Source organism: Ursus arctos, unplaced genomic scaffold, assembly GCF_023065955.2.
Source record: "Ursus arctos isolate Adak ecotype North America unplaced genomic scaffold, UrsArc2.0 scaffold_4, whole genome shotgun sequence".
NCBI lineage: Eukaryota > Metazoa > Chordata > Mammalia > Carnivora > Ursidae > Ursus > Ursus arctos.
This window is the reverse complement of record NW_026623056.1, coordinates 79582468-79608796: the sequence shown is the minus strand read 5'-3', so window position 1 is coordinate 79608796 and position 26329 is coordinate 79582468. Positions and strand designations below refer to the sequence as shown.

General features: G+C 36.2%; 1 protein-coding gene across 4 annotated transcripts in view; it reads left to right on the top strand.

Moving 5' to 3' along the window:
* LTN1 (listerin E3 ubiquitin protein ligase 1) overlaps nt 1–26329 on the top strand; it is a 65274-nt gene that overhangs the window by 24179 nt on the left and 14766 nt on the right. For 2 of the 4 annotated variants that reach the window (XM_026516744.4, XM_048214903.2), the window contains exons 13-24: nt 149–388; nt 1195–1348; nt 2127–2271; nt 2759–2945; nt 4516–4675; nt 5977–6081; nt 10117–10259; nt 22497–22632; nt 22836–22980; nt 24486–24699; nt 25159–25393; nt 25735–25809. In XM_026516744.4, coding sequence (XP_026372529.3) covers nt 149–388; nt 1195–1348; nt 2127–2271; nt 2759–2945; nt 4516–4675; nt 5977–6081; nt 10117–10259; nt 22497–22632; nt 22836–22980; nt 24486–24699; nt 25159–25393; nt 25735–25809 — 1939 coding nt within the window. Of the gene's footprint in view, nt 1–148; nt 389–1194; nt 1349–2126; nt 2272–2758; nt 2946–4515; nt 4676–5976; nt 6082–10116; nt 10260–22496; nt 22633–22835; nt 22981–24485; nt 24700–25155; nt 25394–25734; nt 25810–26329 lie in introns of all 4 variants that reach the window. The other 2 variants (XM_026516669.4, XM_048214902.2) reach the window with 1 other exon arrangement.

Below are 26329 nucleotides of genomic sequence, written 5' to 3'. Positions count from 1 at the left end.
AGATTGATTTGTTGGTATAATTTTCTTTTGTCTACTACATTTTTGAAAAATATACTGAAAGATTTAAGTGGTGGTTAACCCAAAGTAAGGTATTAAAAAACACACTGTTAATATTTTTGAAATTTTTTGTGTGAACTTTTTTCTCTAGATTACTTGATTGGAGAAGTATATGTTGAAAGAATTATTGTTAAACTTCATGAAACTTTATCCAAAGCAAAGGAATTGTCAGAAGCTGAAAATAATGACTCATCAGTGTCTTTTATCTGTGATGTGGCCTATAACTATTTCAGCTCAGCAGAAGGATGCTTGCTAATGCCATCATCTGAAGACTTATTATTAACTCTCTTTCAGTTATGTGCTCAGAGCAAAGAAAAAACACATTTGCCAGGTAATAGCCTACTGCTCAAATGTTTTGTTGGGAATCTCCGGCTCTGACCTTCATAGTGTAAGTGCCCAGGCTTTATTAATTGAATCATAATGTACTTGAAAGTTGAAAGCATTTTGAGTAAAGGGCTACAAATCTTAAACACTTCCAGCTTTAGAAACCAATTTAAAGATGTATGTAGACAGTATGTCTAAATTCTTTCTTGATACCAAAAACACAGTTTTAGAAGGGGCCATGATAGATGAGTTTGGAATCTTAGCCCCTTCACTCAGTGGCTGTGGTTTGGCAGTTGCTTAATTTCTTGATGCCTCAATCTCCACATTCATTAAGAGTGGGTATTAATATCTCCTCCTCTTCTTCATCACTGTTGGTATATATCAAAATGAAATTGAGATTGCATTATTAAGGACTATATTGCCTTATGTATTAATTGAGAATTTTATGAAAGGAATGTTAAAAAATACCAGTATTGATAGCCCTCCTCCCAAATCCTTTCTTTTATACTAACTTCTCTATTTGGAAAAGGTATAATATTTTTCACATCTCCAAAAGGACAGTGCTCTTGTAAATAAGTTCAGAGCAGAAGAAAACTAACTTTAAAAATCTTAACATGTTTGTATTTACATGGCATGAGCTAGCTTGTGTTATTGCACATTTATGACATAATTATTTTGTTTGGCAGAATTTTATGTTTTCCTTTTTTAGCAGTATCTTAAAAATCAAGTCTGCATTGAGTTATTTCAGACATTTTGTACTGATTCTAGTTGCTTCTATGGGATTACAAATTACTGTTGACATCTTGATTTTAGACTTTCTTGTTTGTAAACTGAAAAATACTTGGCTCTCTGGTGTGAATTTATTGATCCACCAAACTGGCAATAAATATAAACAGAGTACCTTCCTATGTTTATCTGCTCTGTGGCTGAAGAACCAAGTTCAGTCTTCACCTTTGGATATCAAAAGGTAACGTTTTTTGTGCTCATTTGCTCTCTCTTTAATACCTTCTCGCTGTCTTTAAATAAGAGCCCATGATTAGTGTGAATGACTATGAAAAATGACTTGTTATGTAAGAAATCTACAGGACTCTAAGAGAAGATCCAGACAAAAAGATTTTTCCAAAAGGAATTTGTTTTAATGATCATTCAAACTCCATTAATTGAAGAGTGATTTATCTTAGCATATCTGCTGGACTTCTCATTTATGCTCAGTGATGTGATGGTGGTGCCGTCCTGTGTCTTGTGGGCTGGTGTGGATTATAACCATGACCTCTCATGGCCACCACACGCAGTGATTATTCGTCATTGTTTATTTTGGGGGGCTGGGTAGCCACTGTTTTAAGGTGTTGAATTCCAAATATATTTCACACCTCATGCCAAAATCCATATATATAAGTGAAAACCAAGAGAATGCATCCAGAGGCTGTTAGGGTTGGGTCATATATTTTTCTGAACATCAAGGGTTTTTTTTCATACAGTAAGGTAGCTGTATTTCAGAAATATCTGATCTGAAATAGGTCAAGTTCCCTTCATTCTGAGATAGAAGCAGCACTTGATTTCAAATTATAAATGTTGGATTAAATCCATAATTTGGCTGTGTGTATGTCAGATATAGGGTAGAGGAGTTGCTTAGCTTCATTTTTACTAGTCTTTTTGTTCAGGTAAACTGTTAACCTGCCATAGGGCATTTAATATGTACCAGGGTGTTCTAGCTATAATAGTTATGCTGTTTGCATTATTTTCAGTCTTCAGGTCCTCTTGTCTGCTGTCGATGACTTGCTAAATACGCTTCTAGAAAGTGAAGATACTAATCTTCTGGGAGTGTATATTGGAAGTGTAATGCCAAGCAACAGTGAATGGGAAAAGATGAGACAGTCTCTTCCTATGCAGGTATGTTTGAGATTGGACAGTGCTTATCTTATTCTCAAGTTTGAACTTTGTGCAAGCTTAAACATTTTCATTTTATTCTGGGAAAGAAAAAAAGTAAACAAAATGACTATCTTTTGTTTTTTTCTGGGGAGAAAAAATGTTAATGAAATGAGTATTGCTTTGCCTTTACGTCTCTGAATGCTCATATATTGGATGTTTGTTGTTTATAAAGCAGTGGCAGTTGCCATGGTACAAGGTGAATTAGACCTAGTTTTGTCCTGAAGGAGTCTTAAATACACATGTTGATAATTTCCTGAAGTAAAACCCAAACTTCTAGGCTTCTGTGATTTTCCTAATAAATAGTAATAACTTCATTTTTGAAGTTATTCTAATAACATTTTGAAGATATTCTAATAGCTTCGTTTTTGTTCCGTCTTAATTGCATAGGTAGTAAATAATTTAGATTACCTAATGATTTTGTATATAATTTAATGTATTCTTTTTGCAGTGGTTGCATAGACCTCTTTTAGAAGGAAGATTGAGTTTGAATTATGAGTGTTTCAAAACAGATTTTAAAGAACAAGATACAAAGAAACTTCCCAGCCATTTGTGTACTTCTGCATTATTGAGCAAAATGATATTAGTTGCACTGAAAAAGGAAGTAGTCCTAGAAAATAATGAGCTTGAGAAAATAAGTAAGTATATATGAGCATTCAGATATAATAGAAATGTTTTGAAATAATTATAATAAATATAATTTTGAAAGAATTTTGATTAACCTGCGATTTAGATAAGAATCATCCACTCCTATTAACTGTTTTAGTGATGAGAAACTTGAGATTACTTGAGTGATGAATGGTAAATTGCAAATTGGATGGAAACATACTGAAATCTTGCTAGAATCTTGTTAGCTGTAGAACAGAATTTGGTATAAGATCAGTTACTCAAGCTGGCAAGACACTGATACAGGTAGATCCCATGGCATATAGCACTAAAGAAAATGGTTAAGTGAGTCTGGTGTTTCATCAAGGATTCTGAATTTTCAGTTTTTGAACCACTATACTTGTGTTCATAGGGATATATATGTGTATGTGTGTACACATTTTTTTTCCTGGCAAGTAGAGGTTCAAATGTTGAATCCCAAGGGGATTTTGGACTTCAGAAAATTCCCCCATTCCAGGAAATGGTGGTGTAGAATTATAGGAAGCAGTGTGACCTATACAAAATGATATTAAAGTAACAGGATTTGCATAATTTCTCTGTCAGGCTTGTTTGTAAGCCTTCAGCTGTAGCATAGTTACTAGTAGAAGAGAACATATGCCCTGTGGAAGAAAGCTGGGACACCTACACCTGTTCTGACTGGCCAGCTCCACGGGCAGTGAAGGGCAAGGAGATTGCCCTGCAGTTTACAGTGCCCACAGAGTGAATCTGTCCAAAAACAAAACTGGAAACTGGAGTAATAATCTTTGTAATATTTGTTTTTATTAAATTGTGTTACTGATTACAAACTGACAACATTATGTATTTAATCTTCTTATCAACCCTATCAGGTGTTATTATTATTGTTGTTTCCTCACCTTGTTGTTTTCTTATCTTGACTGGATTAGAGTTACTTAGCTTGTAAGGCATAGGATTAGATTTTGAACCAGGTCTCAAGTCTTCTGAACCCACAATCTATATATATGGCTTTATAAGAGAGAGTTGTGACTAATTATGTATTAAAATCTGTGATGTGCTAGGTTTTGTGATAGGTACTGGTCATTGAATTCTTGCAGCACTCCCCGAGGCAGATATTCGTACTCTAATTGGTAGCTATATGGATAGCTCATTTGAAACCAGACCAGTCAGTCTGTCACCGAGGTCCATGCCCTGTTTACTGTATCATGGTATTTCCCATTTCTTAACATTGGCTTGAACTTCTCATTTCAGGTGTTGGGTCCCTTAGTTGTTTGTCCTGTAAGTAACTTGTTACCACTTGTGGCAAAAATAGTAGGAAGATTTTCCAGTATTTCTGGTAATTTAGGCTTATCTCATTCTTAACTTATCAGAAAAGGGACCAAGTAAGATTTGGGAGAAGAGTCTCATTTTGTATTAGATGTTCTCAGGTTTCATTATCATGGTACATCTCAAAGAACATTTGAAAATCAGTTCATAGATATTTTGAGACTGGTGGGCATAACAGTAGTAGAAAATGGGGGAGAGAAGTGAAAACGATCGAAGGCCTCTTCACAGAATACACTTGATGATGTGTCATCCATTCTGTAGTTGCAGAACTGCTCTATTCACTGCAGTGGTATGAGGAATTAGACAATCCACCTATTTTTCTAACTGGATTTTGTGAAATGCTCCAAAAGATGAATATTACATATGATAACTTATGTGGACTTGGTAACACTTCTGGCCTTTTGCAGCTGTTATTTAACAGGTAAGAATCCCTTTCAACTTCCATTTTTATATGATTATTTTGCTCGTTTTTTACTTTGTTTTTATAAAATGTAAGCTCACTTCATGCTAATCTTTCAGTCAGAGGGTTGATCTAAATTAAACCCAATTCTTTTTTTTTTTTTTTAAGATTTTATTTATTTATTTGAGACAGAGCTAGAAAGCACAAGCAGGGGGAGGGGCAGAGGGAGAGGGAGAAGCAGACTCCCTGCCGGGCAGAGAGTCTGACTCCGGTCTGGATCCCAGAGCTCTGGGATCATGACCTGAGCCGAACGAAGGCAGGCGCTTCACTGACTGAGCCACCCGTGCACCCCTGAATTAAACCCAATTCTTAATGATAAATACTTTGTGGATTCTAAGTACTCAGTTTAATCATCTGGGGAGATATTTGAACTTTGCCTGTGTTCTTAAATCCATAAATACATTAAAGAATGGGGCAGATGAAAAAGAAATAGAAGCCTTGTAGAAGTTGTTTTGTCATCCGTGATCCATCCTTCCACTGCTCTCAAATCTAAGCTTTTACTTTGCATGTTGTTGTAGATGTGTCTTAAGATTATAACCACAGGGGCACCTGGGTGGCTCAGTTCATGGGCCCAGGGTCCTGGGATCGAACCCCGCATTGGGCTCCCTGCTCAGCGGATGTCTGCTTCTCCCCCTCCTTCCTTCTCATGCTCTCTCTCACTATCTCTGTCTCTCTCAAGTAAATAAATATTTTTTTAAAAAAAAGATTACAACCACAAAGCCCTCTCGCCTAGTTGAGGAAGTAGGTATAAAAACAGTCATAGCAATTAGGTATTTAGCCTGTTGAAATTACTGTGTTGAACTGCTTCTCTTTGTTTTTCACTAGCCAATTGTGTTTTGAGTATGCTCTTTGGTATCAGGGGTCCCAGGCTGAGCACATCTTTCTCTGCAGTCTCAGTCCACATACTTGACACTCAGAACTTTCCCTGGCCGATATTAATACCTCCTTGGTTCTTCAGCATTAATCAGGCTTAGTGTCCTGTGGAATATGTCCTTTTTCCAGTGCAGTCTCTGGTCCTCAAGCCTAATCTCCTCTGTTGGTATTTGGAAGGCTTTGGGTGAGAGCTCAGTACCAGTTGTAAAGGAGTGTTGGAAGCCTAAGCCTCCTAGTCCATTCAATAATGGCAATTGTTTGGGGGCAAAAGCCCTGTGTGAGTTGCTTACCCTCACAAGGTGATTTATTTAATTCTGTAAAGGGAATCAGGCACACAGTCTTTAAAAACCTTACACTTTGAAAATGGATTTTTTCTTTTTCTTTTTTAGATCCATGGAAAATGGCACCCTTTGGTCTCTTATTATTGCTAAGTTGATCCTTTCCCGAAGTGTTTCATCCGATGAAGTAAAACGGCATTATAGGAGAAAAGAAGGGTATTCTTATATAAAATGTTTGTACTTTGTAATTTGTTGTATTTGGTCACTTGGCAACCCTAACTCTAATCAATAATTTCTAATCAAGGAAACAAGTTTTAAGAAATGAGGAAATTAAATTAAAAGAAATGAAAATTAAAGGCTTTTTTTTAAAATATTTTATTTGAGAGGGAGAGAGAGCAAGCACGCACAGAGGGAGAGGGAGAAGCAGACTCCCTGCTGAGCAGGGAGCCTGATGTGGGACTTGATCCCAGGATCATGACCTGAGCTACCCAGGCGCCCGCCCCAACTGAGCCACTGAGGCACCCTGAGAATTAAAGACTTTAAAAGAATTTCATTTGTTTTAGGGTTGGAACACACCTTATTTTATAAGTATTTTTAACTTTATAATATTTTGTTGTGGAATTTTATACTTGGTTTAAAAAGCATTTTATTAACTTGCTCTCTCTTCCCCAGAAATCTTTTTGGTAGAAATCTTTCTTTTTCCTCTCCCTAACATCCTTCTTCTGTTACTTTATTTGCTATTTGGAAGTGATAGGAAAAGTTACTTACTCTTCTCTTTAATAAGGATCATCCTATTGAAAAATACTATAGAAATGCGATAAATGTGTTCTTTAAGACAAAGAAATAGATTATGGGTTTGGACATACTAGAGATCTAGAGTTGGTCATATTAGAGAAGCTGAACACTCAGACAGTTAGTTGAAATTTACCAAGAGGTATTTCAAATTTTCTGATTTACCAAGAATTCTGAAATGATACGTATATGTTTTGGTACAGAATTATAAACTAAATTTCTATTTTTTCGTATTTAAAAATGTTTGAAACTTAGTATTTTGAAGTAGTTATAGATTTCCATGCAATTGTAAGAAATACAAAGAGATTCCATATACCCTTCATTCAGTTTCCCTCAGTGGTACCATTTTGCATAACTTCAGTGCAATTTTACAACCAGAAAAATGGCATCGATACAATCCATTGACTAAGTTTACATGTATGCATTTGTTTGTGTGTGTGTTTTGTGTAATTCACATTTCTGACCACTACTACAGACCAAGAGACAGAACAGCTTCACCGTAAGGATCCTTTGTGTTACCCTTTTATAACCAGGGCCACCTCTCTTCCTCCCATTTTTTTAAAATTTATTTTTATTTTTATTTATTTATTTGATACAGAGAGATAGGCAGCAAGAGAGGGAACACAAGCAGGGGGAGTGGGAGAGGAAGAAGCAGACTCCTAGTGGAGAAGCCTGATGTGGGGCTCGATCCCAGAACGCCGGGATCACGCCCTGAGCCGAAGGCAGATGCTTAACGACTGCGCCACCCAGGCACCTCAGTCTTCCTCCCATTTTTATCTCCAGCAACAAGCAATCTGTTCTCTTTATCATCTAGGAAAGTTATATAAGTGAAGTCTTACAGCATATGATATTTTGATATTGGCTTTTTTATTTAGCATAATTTAATTTTTCTGACTGTAAATAAATAAGGCATTAACTAGAGATGTATTAGAACTAATTACTAATGATGGATTTATACTTGACAGAAAAATCAAAAACTTTTTTATTCAGTAGTAACAATTAAAAATGGCATAGGGAAAAAAAGATTCTGTTTACAATGATGACAAAGCTATACCTAGAAATAAATTTAACAACAACAAAAAAACAATTATAAAACTTAAGTAGAGATTACAAAAGAAGATGGGAAGAAAAATTGTAAAAATTGTTGTATCAATCTGCAATTGCAGTGCAATCTCAATCAAAATTCCAGCAATATTTTTCGAAAAACTTGATAAACTGCATTTGAAGGAAAAAATGCTCAAGAATTGGTAGGGAAAAAAAAAAAAGAATTGGTAGGAAATTTCTGAGAGAAGTGAAAAGAACTTGCCCTACCAATATAATAATTAAGCAGTATTAAATTGGTGAATAGACAAATCAGTGGATCAAGATATAGAATCCAGAAACTAATCCACACAGATGTGAGAATTTAGTTTTTTTTTTTTTAAGATTTTATTTATTTATTTATTTGACACAGGGCACGGGGGGATTGCCCACAGGTAGGCAGAGAGGCAGGCAGAGGGAGAGGGAGAAGCAGGCTTTCCGCTGAACAGGGAGCCCAACGTGGCGCTTGATCCCAGGACCCTGGGATCATGACCTGAGCCGAAGGCAGATGCTTAACCTACTGAGCCACCCAGGCGCCCTGAGAATTTAGTTTTTGTTGCAGGTAGCCTTTCAAATGAGAGGCGTGAGTCACTAATACATGATGTTAGGAAAACTGGATATGTTTGAAAAATATAACGAGGTACCCCTCTCTTAGGTTATACACAAGAATGAAGTCCAGATCAAGGCCAGATGTAAAGAACCGATCTATATAAAAGTATCAAGGGAAAATAAGAGACTCTGTGTAATCTTGTTATGGGGAAGATCTTAAGCAAAGCACAAAAACCCAGAATCCATAAAAGCAGTGATAGATACTTGATTTTGTAAAAATGAAAAGTTCTAGCAACCTAAGTGCCTATTAGCAGATGAATGGATAAACAAAAAATGTGGTATACACACACAACGGAATATTATTCAGCCCTTAAAAGGAAGGAAGTTCTGACACATGTTATGATGTGTATAAGCCTTGAGGACATTATGCTGAGTGGAATAAACCAAGCATAAATGACAAATATTATATGATCCCACTTATATGAGATACTTAGAGAAGTCAGATTCATAGAGACAGAAGGTGGAATGGTGGTTGCCAAGACCCAAGGAGAGAGGAAATAAGGAGTTCTTGTTTAATGGGTAGAGTTCTAATTTTGTGAAATGAAAAGACTTCCAGAGATTGGTTGCACAGCAGTGTGAATGTACTTAACACTACTGAACTGTACACTTTAAAGTAGTTAATTTGGTAAGTTTAATGTGTATTTTACCCATAATTAAACATTTTTAGGAAAAGAAAGCTTCTATATGACAAAAATGTAGTAAAGGTTAAAGGACAAGTGACAAAATGGGAGAAAACATTTACAAATTAACAAAAACTTAATATGCATAACATACAAGTAGCTTCTATTGATCAGTAAAACTATCCAAATTAAAAAATGTGTCAAGGACTTTAACAGGTAACTCATAGATGAAATAGTCAATAGTCATTTCATTTATGAAATGTGAAATATAAAAGGATTTTCCGTAGTAATAATGATAGAAATACAAATTAAAAGAAGCACATTTTATTTGCCATCTTGCTAGAAATTAAGATTCAGTAAGTGCACAGTCACTTGAACATTTTTGGTGAAAGTGTAAATTGATTATGCTTTTTAGAAAGGCAGTTTGACATTATCAAATATAATACATTCATATCCTTTGCTTTTGCAATTCTGCTTCTAGGAATCTACTAAATAGTATAGTATTTGCACATATGCAGAATAATACCTTGCTCACAGAGATTTATTGCAACTTTATTTATTAGAGCAAAATTTGGGAAAAAACCTCAATGACCACTAATAGGGGAATAGTTAAATTATGAGAGTATGGAATATTTTTCTTTTTGTTCTTAATTTAGTTAGGTAGCTTTAAATTAGAAAGCAATTTATATCTATATGTTCTGACATAGAAAGTTCTCAAATATAAGTGGCAAGTAATACAACAGTGTATTTAGAGTGATCCCATTATGTGAATAAAATTTAAGTATATATATGCACATATATGAATATCAATTCATAGAAAGGACACACGACTGGTACTGTTTAAATGAATCAGTTGACTCTTAAAGAGAACATGCTCATCATATATTGTTGTCTGATTTAAAAAAATTATACATGAGGGTGAAGTTATATTTGCTTATGTTAAAAACTAGAAGCCTATAAAAAATATCCACAATTTCATCATCCAGAACCAGCAACTGTCAATCTCTTCATTGTTTCCTTTTTTTTCTATACAGTTATTTTATATAGTGTCATTATTATTCTTTTTGAATATTCTGAAGGACAGGAATTTTCTGAAACCACTGCATGTTTAGGATAAATATAATTCATACTTTTCCTTTTCTTTAAACAGTTTTTTCCCACTAACGGAAGGTAATATGCATACCATTCAAAGTCTCTGTCCGTTTTTGTCAAAAGAAGACAAGAAAGAATTCATTGCTCAATGTATACCTCCCCTTTTGGCCTGGACTAAGGAAGATCTTTGCAGTACTAATGGTTAGTGCTTGATAATAAATATTTTTGTACTTTAAATATTGCTTGAGATAAAAGAAGTGTGTCTTAATATCTAAATCCAAATCTAGCAGAGATGAATTGCAGCTTTATTCCTAGTTCATACTTTGCTACATAACAAGTTGACAATCAATAGGATGAGTGTCATTGGAGAGGGACTGTTATCATTTTGTAGTACAGAAATGCTACAGCCTTAAAGGAAGATTAAAACCACAAATATCCTTTCATTATTTATTTCCATCCATAGCATTTTTAGCTGTGCTTAATTTGCTTAATTTCTCCCTAGACAACCAATGATTGAACATCTACAGGTAACAGAGAGATAGCTTTTGTTGTATTTTAAACCTTTTTGGACACTCTGTATGCTTATTAATTTGTTTATTAATTTAATAAACACTTACTGAATGTGGCTCTTTGGCAGTTCCTTTTGTAGAGAGGACAGACATAAAGTTATATCGTGATAACCGATGTATCAGAAACATGTCCTGCTTTATGTGTCAAAGCAGCAGAAAAGGAGTTCCCCACTCTGCTTTGAGGCATCAGTAGTGATTTCACAAATTAAAATTTAACTGGGTGATGAAGGATGGTTTTCCATTTGGATATAGTTGGGAACGGGCATTTCAGGTACACAGAAAAATGAAAGAGTATAGAGAGTTCAGTTTGGCTGGCATTTAAGATAGGTTGGAGACAAAGGGTGTAAGATGCACAAGTATCTGGATTTTGAGAAATGGTAGGGGAAAGGCCTTATGTAGGTTAAGGAGTTTGGACTTCCAAGAGGTAGGCAGTAAGGACTTACTGGCTCAAATTAGGTAGTAGTAGGACTGTCTCATTAGAAAGATTATTTTGTGGGAAGGGTGGATGTGAGGGAAGAGAGATTGGGGGTAGAAGACAGATAGGAAGCTATTGGAGTGTCTTTGTTTTTTTAATTTTTATTTTACTTATTTTTTTAGAGGGGTGGAGGGACAGAGGGAGAGAGAGAATCTTAAGCAGTGCCATGCCCAGCATGGAACCCGATGGCTCTACTGGATCTCCCAATCCTGAAATCATGACCTGAGCTGAAATCAGAGTCGGACGCTTAATTGACTGAGCCACCCAGGTGCCCCTGGAATAGTCTTCATGAGAGATAAACAGAGCTTAAGTCAAGACATAGATGAAAGAGAGGAGTTGGAAATGAAAGATTAAGGAAATAGAATTGGTGTGGCTCTGTGATTCTGTTTCTGAATTGGGTAGAAGGAAATACCAATGGGCCTTATAGAGAACCTTTAAAGGAGACTTGAAGGTTAGGAGGAAGTAGGGAAGGGATATACAGGGAGCCAATGTTAAATTAAGGTGGCTATGGAATACAACCCGAACGGACATTGTCTATCGACTGGATGGAAATACTGCTTTCAAAGCCCACATCATATAGGTGGTAATATAATCTATAAATGAGGATGAGCTTGTCCAGGGAGAGTGAAGTGTAGAGAAGAATATCAAGGGAGCACCGGTACATAGATACAAGGGGTTATGTGGGTGGGGGAAACTTGAGAATAAAGACTAAAGATAAAAGTAGAAGAGGAGTTTTAAGTAGTATTCGTCACCTGTGTTAAATACCATAGAAGGTCAAATAAACAGGACTGAAAAGTGTCCATTAACTTTGGCATTATTGGAATGAAGAGTGGTGAGAAAGTGGAGGCAGATAGTTTGTTCTAAGTGTTTGGTGAAAAGGGATGTAGAAAGAAGTTGAGAGCCAGAAGCGAATTCAAGGTCGGAGTTAAAATTGGTGATGCCCAGGAGAAGGAGGAGGAGTAGAAGATAGAGAAACTGATGATAGCTTCCACTGAGCAGATGAGACGGATGGGATCTACTTAGAAGATACTGACCTCTTGTAGGTGGAGTGACTTTCTTCTGAGAGAAGTTAGGAGAGATGTAGGATGGATGCAGATAATAAAGAGAGGGTAGGGAAACTGATGTGTTCCTTACTAATAAGGTTGTGTCTCTTTGGGCTAGGTCATTTAATGAGTGGAAACTGGATTGCAGATTCTAAGAAGGATAGTGTAAGTTTGAATTAGTGGAAGAAGAATATGCATCAACAAATATTTGTCAAAAAGAATTACTCTATGGCAACCAAAGCCAGCCGATGTCAAAAATTATTCTGGCATTAAGCTTTGTAGTTGTGTTCACTTACAGAGTTAGACTGTAGGATCAGGCAGGGATTTGCAGTTCTGGAATGGGGATGCAGTTGAACTGGCTGTGCACAGAAGAGGACCTACTGGGAGTGCAAGTGGTTCCTCCTGCACACATTATAACTGAAGGATGGTCGAGGGGAAGAAGGAGCAGGAGACAGGGCTGCAGTGTCACACAGCTGTGTGCGGTCACACGGACCACAAGGTTCCTAGCTGTGTGGAGGCCCTACAGGAGGAGGAATGTTTTTGAGATTTGACAGCTAATTTTGCTCTTTCAACCAAAGTGATGAACTAGAACTAGCTAACAAATAGTTTTTAGTATAGAGTTGTTAGAAAATGTATTGTTTCTGATTACACTTGAGCTCAGTCTGTTTTGCCAGGAAGATTTAAAAAAATTTATTCCTCTGCCTTTAAAGGAAGGTTAAATACATTATACATTTTTTTTTTTCTTTATTCCTCAGTTCCCTTTTACCTGCAGGATAAAAACCCAAGTCCTTAGTTTGGCGTATTGAACATTTTACAATTTTATTGCGACTGATTTCTCCATTTTTACCTCTTATTGCTTCCATCCTGGACCCTGGCCATGCTAAATCTTCATGATTTTTGAACATTATGTACTTTTTTTTCAGTTTTATTGAAAAATTATTGACATAGATCACTGTATAAGTTTCAGGTGAACAACATGATGGTTTGATTTACATATATTGCAAAATGATTACCACAATAGGTTCAGCTCACATCCGTCTTCTCATATAGATACAATAAAAAGAAAGGAAAAAGGAAAAAAAATTGCCTCCTGATGAGAACTCAGGATTAACTTTTACCAGCTTTCCTATATATTATATAGTAGTGTTAGCTATAGTCATCATGTTGTGCATTACATCCCTAGTACTTATATATCTTATAACTGGAAACTTGTGACTTTACAACATCCTTCCTCCAAACCCCACCTCCCCCATCTTCCCCCTCTGGTAACCACAGTCTAATCTCTTTTTCTATGAGTTTGGGTTTGGTTTGGTATGGTTTGGTTTGGTTCCACATATAAGTGAGATTATACAGTATTTGACTTATTTCATTTAGCATAATGTCCTCAGGGTCCATCCATGTTGTCACAAATGGTGGGATGTCCTTTCTTTTATGGCTGTGCATAGTATTCCATTCTGTATATACCACAACTTCTTTTCTGTCTCATTCATTGATGGACACTTGGGTTGTTTTCATGTCTTGACTATTGTAAATAATATTGCTATGAACACAGGGGTACAGATATCTTTTGGAGTTAGTGTTTTTGTTTCCTTTGGATATACATTGACCTTTGAACAAGATGGGTTTGAATTGTGTGGGTCCACTTATATGCAGATTTTTTAAAATAAATACAGTACAGTACTATAAATGTATTTTCTCTTCCTTATGATTTTCTTGACATTTTCTTTTTTCTAGCTTACATTATTATAAAAATATAGTTAATACATATGTGTTAATTGTCAATGTTACTAGTAAGGCTTCCAGTCAACAGTAGGCTGTTAGTAGTGAAGTTTTTGGGGAGTCAGAAGTTATATGCCAATTTTCAAGTGCATGGGGGGGGTTGGTGCCCCTAACCCCCACATTATTTGAGGTTTAACTGCATTCTCAGAAATGGAGTTACTGGATCATATGGTAGGTCTGTTTTTAATTTTTTGAGGACGTCCATACTGTTTTCCATAGTGGCTGTGCCATTTTACAGTCGCAACAACAGGGCACAAGGGTTCCATTTTCTTCACAGCCATGCCAGCATTTGTTATCTCTTATCTTTTTGATGACGGCCTTTCTGATAAGTGAGAGATAATATCTCATTGTAGTTTTAATTTGCATTTCCCTAATGACTGGTAATGTTGAGCATCATTTTATATATCTGTTGGCCTTAAGAATATTTTCTTTGGAAAAATGTATATTCAGGCCCTTTGCCCTTTTTTTAAATTGGGTTGTTTGGGTTTTTGCTGTTAAGTTGTATGAGTTCTTTGTATATTTTGGATATTAATCCCTTATTGGACACATGGTTTGCAAATATTTTTTTTTCCCATTCTGTAGCTTTTCTTTTCACTTTGTTGATGATTTATTTTGCCGTGCAGAAACTTTTTAGTCTGATGTAGTCCCACTTGTTTATTTTTTATTTTACTTGTGCTTTAGGAGTCATATCCAAAAATTAATTACCAAGATGCATGTCAAGAGCTTTATTCATATGTTTTCCTCTAGGAATTTCATAATTTTATATATCTAAATTTTAATTGATTTTGAGTTAATTTTTGCAAGTGATGTAAGATATGGGGCCATTTTTATATATGAATTATTTTATTTTATATATGAATAGCCAGTTACCCCAGCACCATGTATTGAAGAGAATGTCTTTCTCTATTTAGTATTCTTGGATCCCTTGTCAAATATTAGTTGATCATATTTTGGGCTCTCAATTCTGTTTCATTGCTCTGTTTTTATGCCCTATTACACTGTCTTGATGACTATAATAGCTTTATAGTATAGCTTGATATCAGGAAGCATGATGGCTCCTGCTTTGTTCTTCCACAGGATTTCTTTGGCTATTCGGGGTCTTTTGTGGTTCTATATACATTTTAAGAGTGTTTTTTCTACTTCTGTAAAAAACGTCATGGAATCTTGAATAGGGATTGCATTTAATCTATGGATGGCTTTTGGTAGTATTGATATTTTAACAATATTCGTTCTTCCAGTCCATGAATATGGAATACCTTTCTATTTATATCTTTGATGTCTTTCATTAATGTCTTGTAGTTTTCAAAGTAGAGATCTTTCATTTTCTAGGTTAATTTTTTCCTATTTCGTTTTTGATGCTATTGTAAATGGGGTGGTTTTTTTTTTTTTTCCCAGAAAATGTGTTGTTATTGTATAGAAATGTTACTGATTTTTGTATGTTAATTTTGTATCCTGCAATTTGACTGAATTCACTGACCTAATACTTTTTTCGTTTGAGTCTTTAGGATTTTCTATATATTATATCATGCCATCTGTAAGGAGACAATTTTCCTTCCTCCTTTCCAATTCTGGTACCTTTTATTTCTCTTTCTTGCCTAGTTGTTTTAGCTAGGACTTCTATTACTATGTTGAACAGGAGTGATGAGAGCAGGAATTATTGTCTTGTTCTAATCTTACAGGAAAAGCTTTCAGCCTTTCATCATTGAGTATGATGTTAGCTGTGGGCTTGTCATTTATGGCCTTTATTCTAGTGGGATGTGTTATTTCTACACCTAATATGTTAAAATTCATATTTTCATTATGAATGGACGTTGAATTTTGTCAAATGCTTTTCTCCGTGTGTACTGAGATGATCATATTCTTTTCTTTCATTTTATTAATGTGATGTATCCCATTGATGTGTGTTTGTTGAACCATCTTGGCATTCCAGGGATAAATCCCACTTGGTCATGGTGAATGATCCTTTTAATGTGCTGCTGTATTCGGTTTGCTAGTATTTTATTGAGAATTTTTCATCTATATTTATCAGGGCATTGCCTGTAGTTTTCTTTTCTAGTAGTGTCTTTTTCTAGTTTTGGTATCGAGATAATGCCGGCCTTGTAAAAGCAGTTTGGTAGTGTTCTCTCCTCTTCAATTTTTTGGAAGAGTTTAAGAAAGATTAGTGTTGATTCTTCTTTCAATATTTGGTGAAATTCACCAGTCAAGCCATCTGGCCCTGGGCTTTTCTTCACTAGGAGATTTTTGGTTAGTTATTCTGTTTTCTTGTTAGTAATTGGTCTATTCAGATTTTGTTTCTTCCTGATGCAATCTTGATAAGTTGTATGTTAGTTTTTCTGCTTCTTCTAGGTTGTCCAGTTTGTTGGCATATAGTTGTTCAACAGTAGCCTCTTTTGATCCTTTGAGTACTGTGATGACAGTTGTAATGTCTCCTTTTTTATTTTCAATTTTGTTGATATGAGTCCTTTCTCTTTTTTTATTCCCATGGTTTGTCTAGCTAAGGGTTTGTCAGTTTTGTTTCTTCAAAAACCAGCTCTTAGTTTGTTTAATCTTTTTTATTATTTTTCTGTTCTCTGTTTCATTTGTTTCTGCTCTAATCTTTATTTTTTCTTTCTTCTGCTGACTTTGGGCTCACTTTGTTCTTTTGCTAGTCCACAGAGTTAGGTTGTTTATTTGGAGATCTTTTTTGCTTCTTAATGTAGGCATTTATTACTATGAACTTCACTGTTAGAACTGCATTTGCTGTATTCCACAAGTTCTGGTATGTTATGTTTCCATTTTTGTTTATCTCAAAAAAGTTTTAGTTCCTCTTTGATTTTTTCTTTGATCCATTGGTTGCTTAATTATTTATTTAATTAATTGGAGAGTGTTATTTAATTACTGTGTGACTTTTTAAGTTTTCCTCTCGTTATTGATTTCTAGTTTTATGCCATTTTGGTCAGAGAAAGTACTTGATATGATTTCAGTTTTTTTGAATTTGCTAAGAGTGTGTCGTGGTCCAATCTATGGTTTATCTTAGAAAGTGGTCCTTGTGCACTTGGGAAGTATGTGTATTCTGCTGTTGTTGAATAGAATGGAAGCACGAATGTTCTAAATATTACCAATGTAGAAATATAACCTGTAATTTTGTTATAAGTAAATACATATATATTAGTTAGGATATAGGAGTCTGTTTTCTTCTGTTACCTCTGTTAGTCCATTTGATCTATAGTATTGTTTAAGTCCACTGTTGACTTATTGATTCTTTGGACAGTCTGTCTTCATTGTTGAAAGTGCAGTATAAAAGTCTCCAACTGTCACTGTATTACTCTTTCTCCTTTTAACTCTGTTAGTTTTTGCTTTATATATTTAGGTGCTCCAATGTTGTGTGCATAAATATTTACAATTGTAATATCTTTTTGATATATTGACCTTTTATTATTATATTATAACCATCTTTGTCTCTTTTTACCATTTTTAAAGTCTGTTTTGTCTAAGTAAAGGCACACCTCGTTTTATTGAATTTTGCTTTATTGCACTTTGCAGATACTGTGGTTTTTTTTTCTTTTTTTATAAATTGAAAGTTTATGGCAACCCTGCATCAAGCAAGTTTGTCAGCACCATTTTCCAACTTGTTTACTTCATGTTTTTATATTTTGGTAATGCTTACAATAATTTCAAACTTTTTCATTATTACTGAATTTTTTTTTCTGGTGTTGTGTGAGCACTGATCTTTGATATTACTGTTGTGATTGTTTTGGGGTGCCATGGGCTATGCCCATGTAAGATAGCTAGCTTAATAAGTTGTGGTGTGTTCTGACTGTTCTACCAACTGGACATTCCCCTGTCTGTCTCCCTCTGCTTGGACTTGCCTAGTCCAGGCCAATTAATAACCCTACAGTGGCCTCTATGTGTTCAAGTGAAAGGAAGAGTCACATTGTCTCACATTTAAAATCAAAGGATAGAAATGATTAAGCTTCGTGAGAAAGTCATGTTGATAGTGAAGATAGTTTTGAAAGCAAGGCCTGTCACGCCAAACAGCTAAGTTGTGAATACCAAGGAAAAGTTCTTGAAGGAAACGAAAAGTGTCCTCCATTGAATGCATAAATGATAAGAAAGCAAAACAGTCATGCTGCTGATGTGCAGAAGTTTTAGTGGTTTGGGTAGAAGATCAAACCACCTACATTTCCTTTAAGTCCTAACTTTCTTCAGTTCTAAGAAGACTAAATGAGGTAAAGAAACTTCAGAAAAAAAGTTTGAAGCTAGGAGAGGTTGGTTCATGAGGTTTAAGGAAAGAAGCCATCTCTATAACATAACAGTGCAAGGTGAAGCAGTAAATGCTGGCACAGAAGCAAGTTATCCAGAAGATCCAGCTAAGGTAATTAATGAAAGTGGCTACACTAATGACAGGTTTTCAATGTAGACGAAACAGCCTTCTAATGAAAGATGCCGTTTAAGACTTCCAAAGCTAGAGGAAAAAGTCAGTGGCTGGCTTCAAAGAACAAGCTGATTCTCTCGTTAGGGGCTAATGCAGCTGGTGACTTTAAATTGGAGTCACTGTTCATTTATCATTGTTGCAGTTTACATTTTTTTAATATTATGTATCTAATAGCAGATTTTTGTTGTTATGGTTATTTTTACTAATTTTCTTTTAAGATTTTTTAAATTTTATTTTAGAGAAAGTGTGCGAGTGGGGGGAGGGGTAGAGGGGGAGAATCCTCAAGCAGACTCCCTGCTGAGTGCAGAGCTTGATGCAGGGCTCAGTTCTTCTACCCATGAGACCATGACCTGAGCTGAAATCAAGAAAACCCTGGCACCCTGTATTTTTACTATATTAAGAAAAGTATATTTTATTTACTTATTTTTAGAGAGAGAGAAAGTGCGTGCACATGTGCCCATGAGTGGCAGGATAGGGGCAGCAGGAAAGGGAGAGAGAGAATCTTAAATAAAGCAGGCTCCATGCTCAGCACAGAGCCCGAAGTGGGGCTCAATTTCATAACCCTGAGATCATGACCTGAGCCAAAATCAAGAGTTGGAGCTTAACTGACCGAGCTCCCCAGGCACCCCTAATTTTACTATATATTTTCTAAAAACTTTAAACTAGAGTTGTAAGTGAATTATATACCACTATTATCATATTTGCAGAATCCAACTATGACTATATATTTACCAATACCAATGAGATTTACAATACCTTTTTGTGTTTTTGTGTAGCTAACCAGTGTTCTTTTATTTCCGCTTAAAGAACTCCCTTTAACATTTTTTGTAAGGCAGATCTGGTGGTAATGAACTCCCTTAGCTTTTTATTTTGCCCAGGAAAGTTTTTGTCCCTCCTGCATTTCTGAAGGACAGCTTTGCCAGGTATAGAATTCTTTCATTATTTTGATTATGTCATCCCATTCTCTCCTGGCCTGAAAAGTTTCTCTTGAGAAATTCGCCGATATTCTTATGGGGGGTTCCCTTGTATGTAACTTATTGCTTGTGCTGCTCTTAAAATTCTTTCTTTGTCTTTGACTTTTGACAATTTAATTATGACCCAGTGTAGCCCTATTCACATTCAGTTTTTACCCAAATAATTATCCTTTTGGATTTAGATGTCCATTTCTCTCTACAGGTTCAGGAAGTTTTCAGCCATTATTGTTTTAAGTATACTCTCTGTCCCTTTCTCTTCTGGAATTACCATAATGTGATTTTTTTTTTCATTGAGTCCCATAATTCCCATAGGCTTTCTTTTTCTTTTTCTTTTTGCTCCAGTGTCCTATCCTCAAGGTCTCTGATTCTTCTGCATGTTTGAGTCTACTTTTGAAACAGTTGAATTCAGTTCAGTTACTGTATTTTTCAACTCCAGGATTTCTGTTTAGTTTTTTTGATGGTTGCAGTTTCCTTATCAAACTTCCCATTTTGTTCATGCATTGCTCCTAATTTTGTTTAGTTTCTTTTCCTGTAGTTTGCTAAACTTCTTTAAGAGAATTACTCTGAATTTTTTATCTGACAGTTTATAGATTTTTGTGTCTTTAGGATTAATTATTAGAGCTTTACTAGTTTCCTTTGATAGTGTCGTATTTATCTGGTTATTTGTGATCCTTTATTCCTTACATTGATATCTGCACATTTGATTGTGCTCCTCTTCTGAACATTAAGAATTTATATGTTTGTTTTGCAGAGATAGTTTTTTACCAGTCAGCTCAGTTTGGGATTTTAGGTTATCTGCTGGTAATGTCCTTGTGTGAGTAGGGCCTGCTATTACAGTCTGTTTTTGGGCAAAGTTGTTTGAGCTCAGGAAGCTGGGCAGGTGTGTGTTGGGGGGGAGGCTAACATTTGGATAAGACTGCTAGCTTGGTTCTGCAGTTGCCTGGATTCTCTGGTCGGATTCACTAGATAGGGCTGGGTACTATATTCATTAGTGGGCAATGAATTAGCTTCCCTGCCCTTGCCTGCATGGAGGGGGAGGGGCTGGGAGCGACCCTCAGCTTTGTCTGTGAATTAATCACTCTGCCCATTTTGAGCAGGGGAAGCCCCAGTGCATGGTACTGGCTTTGCTCAGGGTTGATCAGCTCCATTCAGCCACCTCTTGGCTTGAGTGCTGTGGGGCCACACAGCTTTCAGGAATTGTCTCCAGCCCTGATGCAGCTGGAAGATGCTCCACAGCGTGTGTGTGGAGGGGGGTGGGGGGCTGTGGCTCAGCTCCTTACCTGGGAGGGCTGTCAGAAATCCTCCTTTGAGGATCAGATTCAGGCAGATCTGCACCCTGCAGACTCCTGCTGAATGTGGAGCCCAACTCAGGGCTTGATCCTACGAGCCATGAGTTCAGGACCTGAGCCAAAACCAAGAGTCATGTGCCCAACCGACTGAGCCACCCGGGCGCCCCTGGGAAACCTCTTCTGACTCAGCCTAGATGGAGATAGTTGTTTCCTTTTCTAGGCGCCCATTCTTTGTCTGCATTATATTGTAATTTTTTTTTTTAAGTCTGCTAGTACTGCTGGATGAATCCCTTCAGGGACTGGATTTTGTTCATCTTTCCCCAGCATCTAGCAATGCACCTGGTATTCGTTATTTATTCGTCTTCATTTAGTCAGTCAAAATAAATGTCTGTGTCTCAGGCATTGTACTAGGAGGAGGTATACAGTGATAAGTAAAACAGACAGGGTTCCTACATGGAGCTTGCTTTCTGTTGAGATAATAAATAAATAACAAACATTAGTGCTGTAAAGGCAGCAAACATAATTGAGAACAGAGAAATGCAGAGGGCTGTACTTCATATATGTGGGAATTACATAGAGTGGAGGCAATATTGAAGCTAAGCATTGAAGGATAAGAAGAAATCAGGGATTCTAAAGAGTGGTGAGCCTATGAGAGCTTTCCAGACACAGTACATGCCTATTGAGTGAATGTATGAATTATGGAACAGTATGTTGTGTTTTCCATCTTTATTTAACTTTACACTCTAGCTATGTTTTTTGTATGTTTGTTTTTATTTGAGAGGTGGGTATACTGAATGAGTCCTACACTTAAGAAACCAAGAATAAAAACAAAACAAAACAAAAAAACCCCAGCATAGTTTAGTTTAAAGGACAATATCATTTACTCACCCCACCCACACCTCCACTCCCACTCCCACCCCCACTCCCTTTTCTGTGGTAGGTGTTTGGTATGGAGACAGGGTCTCTGCCCTGTGGAACTTAACACACTTATTTGATGACTCTTTCATGTAAGCCCTTTTTAGAATTCTTAACCAGGACAATTTTGGAGAAGGTTTTTGACCTATCTCAAAATAGGCTTTCTTTTTTATAGTAGCAATACAGTTTTTTTTCCTGATTTTTCATTTCTTTCTTTCTTTCTTTCTTTCTTTCTTTCTTTCTTTCTTTCTTTCTTTCTTTCTTTCTTCTCTTCCTTTCTTCTCTTCCTTTCTTTTCTTTCTCTCTCTCTCTCTCTCTCTCTTCCTCTCTTCCTCTCTTTTTCTTTCTTTTTTTGTCTGTTGCACACAACTTAACAATATAAGAGAAGTTGGTAGTTTACTATTCTATATAGTGATTGATTTTTCTTGAATTTTCTCCCTTATAGTAATTACAGTGCTTACATGATTTGCTCTAGAATTTTTTTTCCTCATTTCAAGTTTCATGTCGAAGAAAGAAAAGAATGCTTCTTCTCGTAACATTAGCATGGTCTAAGAGAATGATCATCCCTATATTTTGTCAAAAATCAGTTTTATCAAAGAAACAAAAAAATAATTTTTTTTTTTAAATCTTTTAGCCAGTTTGGGGGAGAATTACCATCTTTTTTTTTTTTATATAGATTTTATTTATTTATTTGACAGAGAGAGAGACAGCCAGCGAGAGAGGGAACACAAGCAGGGGGAGTGGGAGAGGAAGAAGCAGGCTCTTGCGGAGGAGCCTGATGTGGGGCTCGATCCCATAACGTTGGGATCACGCCCTGAGCCGAAGGCAGACGCTTAACCGCTCTGCTGTGCCACCCAGGCGCCCCCCAAAAAATAATTTCTACATCTATAAGACAAAACTTTGGTTTAAGTTAGTATGTATAGATAAATGTGGGTGTGTATATGTGTGCATTTTAATTTTCATTTTGAATTTTACTTTAGGAGGTTTTGGACATCTTGCCATTTTCAATTCTTGCCTGCAAACCAGAAGCATAGATGATGGGGAGCTATTACATGGTATATTAAAAATTCTAATATCCTGGAAGAAAGATCATGAAGATATTTTTCTTTTCAGTTGGTAGGTGATATTTTATACTGTGTCTCCCCCCAATTACAATGTGTATCGAGATTGTGTTTCTTATAGTCACAATTTTCTATAGTTATAGGATAGTAAACACTGAAGTCAACCTTTTAGAAGTATATAAGATTTAAAATAGTTTCTGATTGAATGTCCATATCATTCTTTCATGTTTCTTTGTTTTGTTTTTGTCTTTATCCCAGTAATCTATCAGAAGTAAGTCCAGAGATACTGGGTGTGAATATAGAAATAATCCGGTTCCTTTCCCTGTTTCTGAAATACTGCTCATCTCCTTTGGCGGAGAGTGAATGGGACTTCATCATGTGCTCCATGTTGGCTTGGTTGGAGGTAAATTAACCCAATGTGTCATCACCTCAGTTAGGTCTTCATGCATATCTGTATGCTAGAACCAATTATTAATCTTATTCTTTAAGTAATGATTGTAATTAGCTCTTTTGCGAACATTTGAACACTTCATAGATGTATTCCTCACCAGTTACTATTTGATAGAACAGTCAAGTGATAGAGGTTTAAGGTCTGCCAGTATCATTCAGTGACCAAATCTCCTGCTATTAAAGTGTTCTCTCCATTAGCTCATTTTAATATAATATTTATAGCACAGTCCTTGGAGGTTTTATCTTTCATGATCAGTTTTTTAATCTTTTTGGCTCTTAATTATTAAAATGTACTATGTCAGTAATATGTTAAAGATTAAACAAATTCAGAGGGAATTAATGCTCTTTTTATGACACAAAGCAAGTATAATATTTGTGGGCTCTGATGGCAGCAAATCATTGGAGGTTGAATTGGTCTGAATCTCTGCTCTGTTTGCTATTAGCTCTGTGGCTTAGGGTGTGCAACGTGACCTTCTTGAGCCTCAGTGTCCTTATTTTATTTTTTATTTTTTAAAATATTTTATTTATTTTAGAGGGAGTGTGAGCAGGGGAGAGGGGCGAAAGGAGAGAGGAAGAGAGACTCTCAGGCAGGCTCCCTGCTAAGCACAGAGCCTGACTCAGGGCTCAATCTCACGACCCTGAGATCATGACCTGAGCCCAAGTCAAGAGTTGGACATTCAACCTACCGAGACACCCAGATGCCCTCAGTGTCCTTATTTTAAAAATAACTTGATAATAAGTAGAGCTCCTGAGAAGACTATAAATATGTTTTTATATATTTCACTTGGTAAATGGTAATTGGTATTTTCTTTCATAGTTTTAGAAATAGCAATTCAGGGGCACCTGGGTGGTTCAGTCGTTAAACGTCTGCCTTTGGCTCAGGGCATGATCCCAGGTTCCTGGGATCGAGCCCCCCATTGGGCTCCCTGTTCCCCTGGGAGCCTGCTTCTTCCTCTCCCACTCCCCCTGCTTGTGTTCCCCCTCTCGCTGGCTGTTTCTGTCTGTCAAATAAATAAAATCTTTAAAAAAAAAAAAAGAAAAAAGAAATAACATTTCAGAATAAATGGATTGATTCTAATTCTTAGTATTTTTTTTAAAAGATTTTATTTATTTATTCAACAGAGATAGAGACAGCCAGCGAGAGGGAACACAAGCAGGGGGAGTGGGAGAGGAAGAAGCAGGCTCATAGCAGAGGAGCCTGATGTGGGGCTCGATCCCATAACGCCGGGATCACGCCCTGAGCTGAAGGCAGACGCTTAACCGCTGTGCCACCCAGGTGCCCCTTAGTATTTAATTTTTAAAAAAATTATTTTGATATAAAATGTATAAATGTCTTCTGAGACTCTACACTTCAACTGCTTTTTGTTTTAAAATTTAGAGAACCGAGAGTTCTTTATTGCCTTGATTAATGGTGTTCTGGTAGATGTCTGCTTACCTATTTCATTTTTGTTTCTTCAGACAACAAATGAGAATCATGCATTGTATTCTGTTCCACTTGTACAACTGTTTGCCTGTGTCAGCTGTGATTTGGCCTGTGAACTCAGTGCTTTTTTCGATTCTGCAACTCTGGATACCATTGGCAATCTCCCTGTAAATCTAATCAGTGAATGGAAAGAATTTTTCTCCCAAGGCATCCACAGTTTGCTCTTACCTCTTTTGGTGACTGTTACAGGCAAGTGAAAGGGGAATCATAGTGGGATTCATTGCAAATGACTAGTTGAAAAATTCAGAACAAAAACTTTGGCTGCTTAAGTCAAACAGTACAGAATAGTGAAGAAAAGAACCTGAGAGAAAGCTTGGCATCTCAGAAGCATCATATATGCTTCTGCTTTACAGACAAGAATTGAAAACTGGCAAAGTATCCAAAGACTATTGCAAGTTAAAATAATAGTAATTCACATAACCTGAGTAGATTATTTATAACTCCGACTTCTCTCTTTTTTAAGGATGAGATAATAGAAGTTATGATTACTTTTAAGATTACATTAAACAGTTTCTAGCGAGGACTGCTCTACTGTTTGTCAGTTTTTTATTTCATTTTCTTAAATGACATTTGACCATGAATCAGTCAAGTTCTATTACTCACTTTGTTTTGGGATGTGTATGTTTCTTTCCTTTTTGTCCTCAGAAGAAAGTGAAGATACATCTGAAACATCCTTTCAGAATGCAATGCTGAAGCCCATGTGTGAAACACTAACGTATATCCCGAAAGACCAGCTGTTAAGTCAGAAACTCCCTTCAAGATTGGTTGCTGGCCAAAAAACAAACTTACCAGAATATCTCCAGACATTGTTAAATACGTTGGCCCCATTACTCCTCCACAGAGCTCGACCTGTGCAAATTGCTGTTTACCATATGCTATACAAGTAAGAACTCTTCCAATTGAATCAATGTTGTGGCGGTTCAAAAAATAAAAAAAAATAAAAAAAGAATATATATTTAGTTTTAACCCTTGGTCATTAAAAAAAAAGTCAAAGTGAAGAAAAAAAAGTGAACTTGACCATGCATTGTAATAACAGGGATGCCAAGTTTTGGATCATTTAGGTCACTGTTCTCTATACACAGTTTACGTTTAGGTAGTCCGGGCTGTAGGTGATTATTTCAGAAAACAATCATTTAAAAATATACTCATCACAAAGTGAGTATTGGTCTTTCTGCTCTTGAGCATGCTTTAACAATGTGTTATAATATATATTCTCATTTGCAGATTGATGCCTGAATTACCACAATATGATCAGGATAATCTAAAGTCATATGGAGATGAAGAAGAAGAACCAGCCTTGTAAGTTTTTTTAATAACTTGTTTTATTAAATTCTCATAATCCACCTCACTTATAATAACTTCAGAAGATGGATAAACACACAAGCTTTAAATTTAGAGTATATATTCATTCAATAGATCTTTTAAAGTCATCTATAAGATAAAAATGAAAGTTAGAGTCCAGCCACAAAGATAGTTCCTCTCAGTTTTTCCTAAACCATATTTTCAGTTTGCTACTATTCAGCAGAACTTTCTTTGACCACACGGTAGCTGTGGAAAGAGTATATCAATTCACGTATCTATTGAGTCCCCACTTTGTGCAAAGTATTAAATGCCTAGGGGAGAATACGGTGTTTGGTAATTGTTCTTATTCATAAGGAGCTTATAATCTACTGTAGACGACATTTATAATAGAAGGCTGTGTTTGGCAGGTGCTGCGGAAAAGGATAGATAGCATGCTGGGGGAACACGACCGCTGTGCACCGGAAGGGAAGGCTTTTTCTTGAGGAAGAGACACTTGTGCTGGATCTGTGAAGTTAGG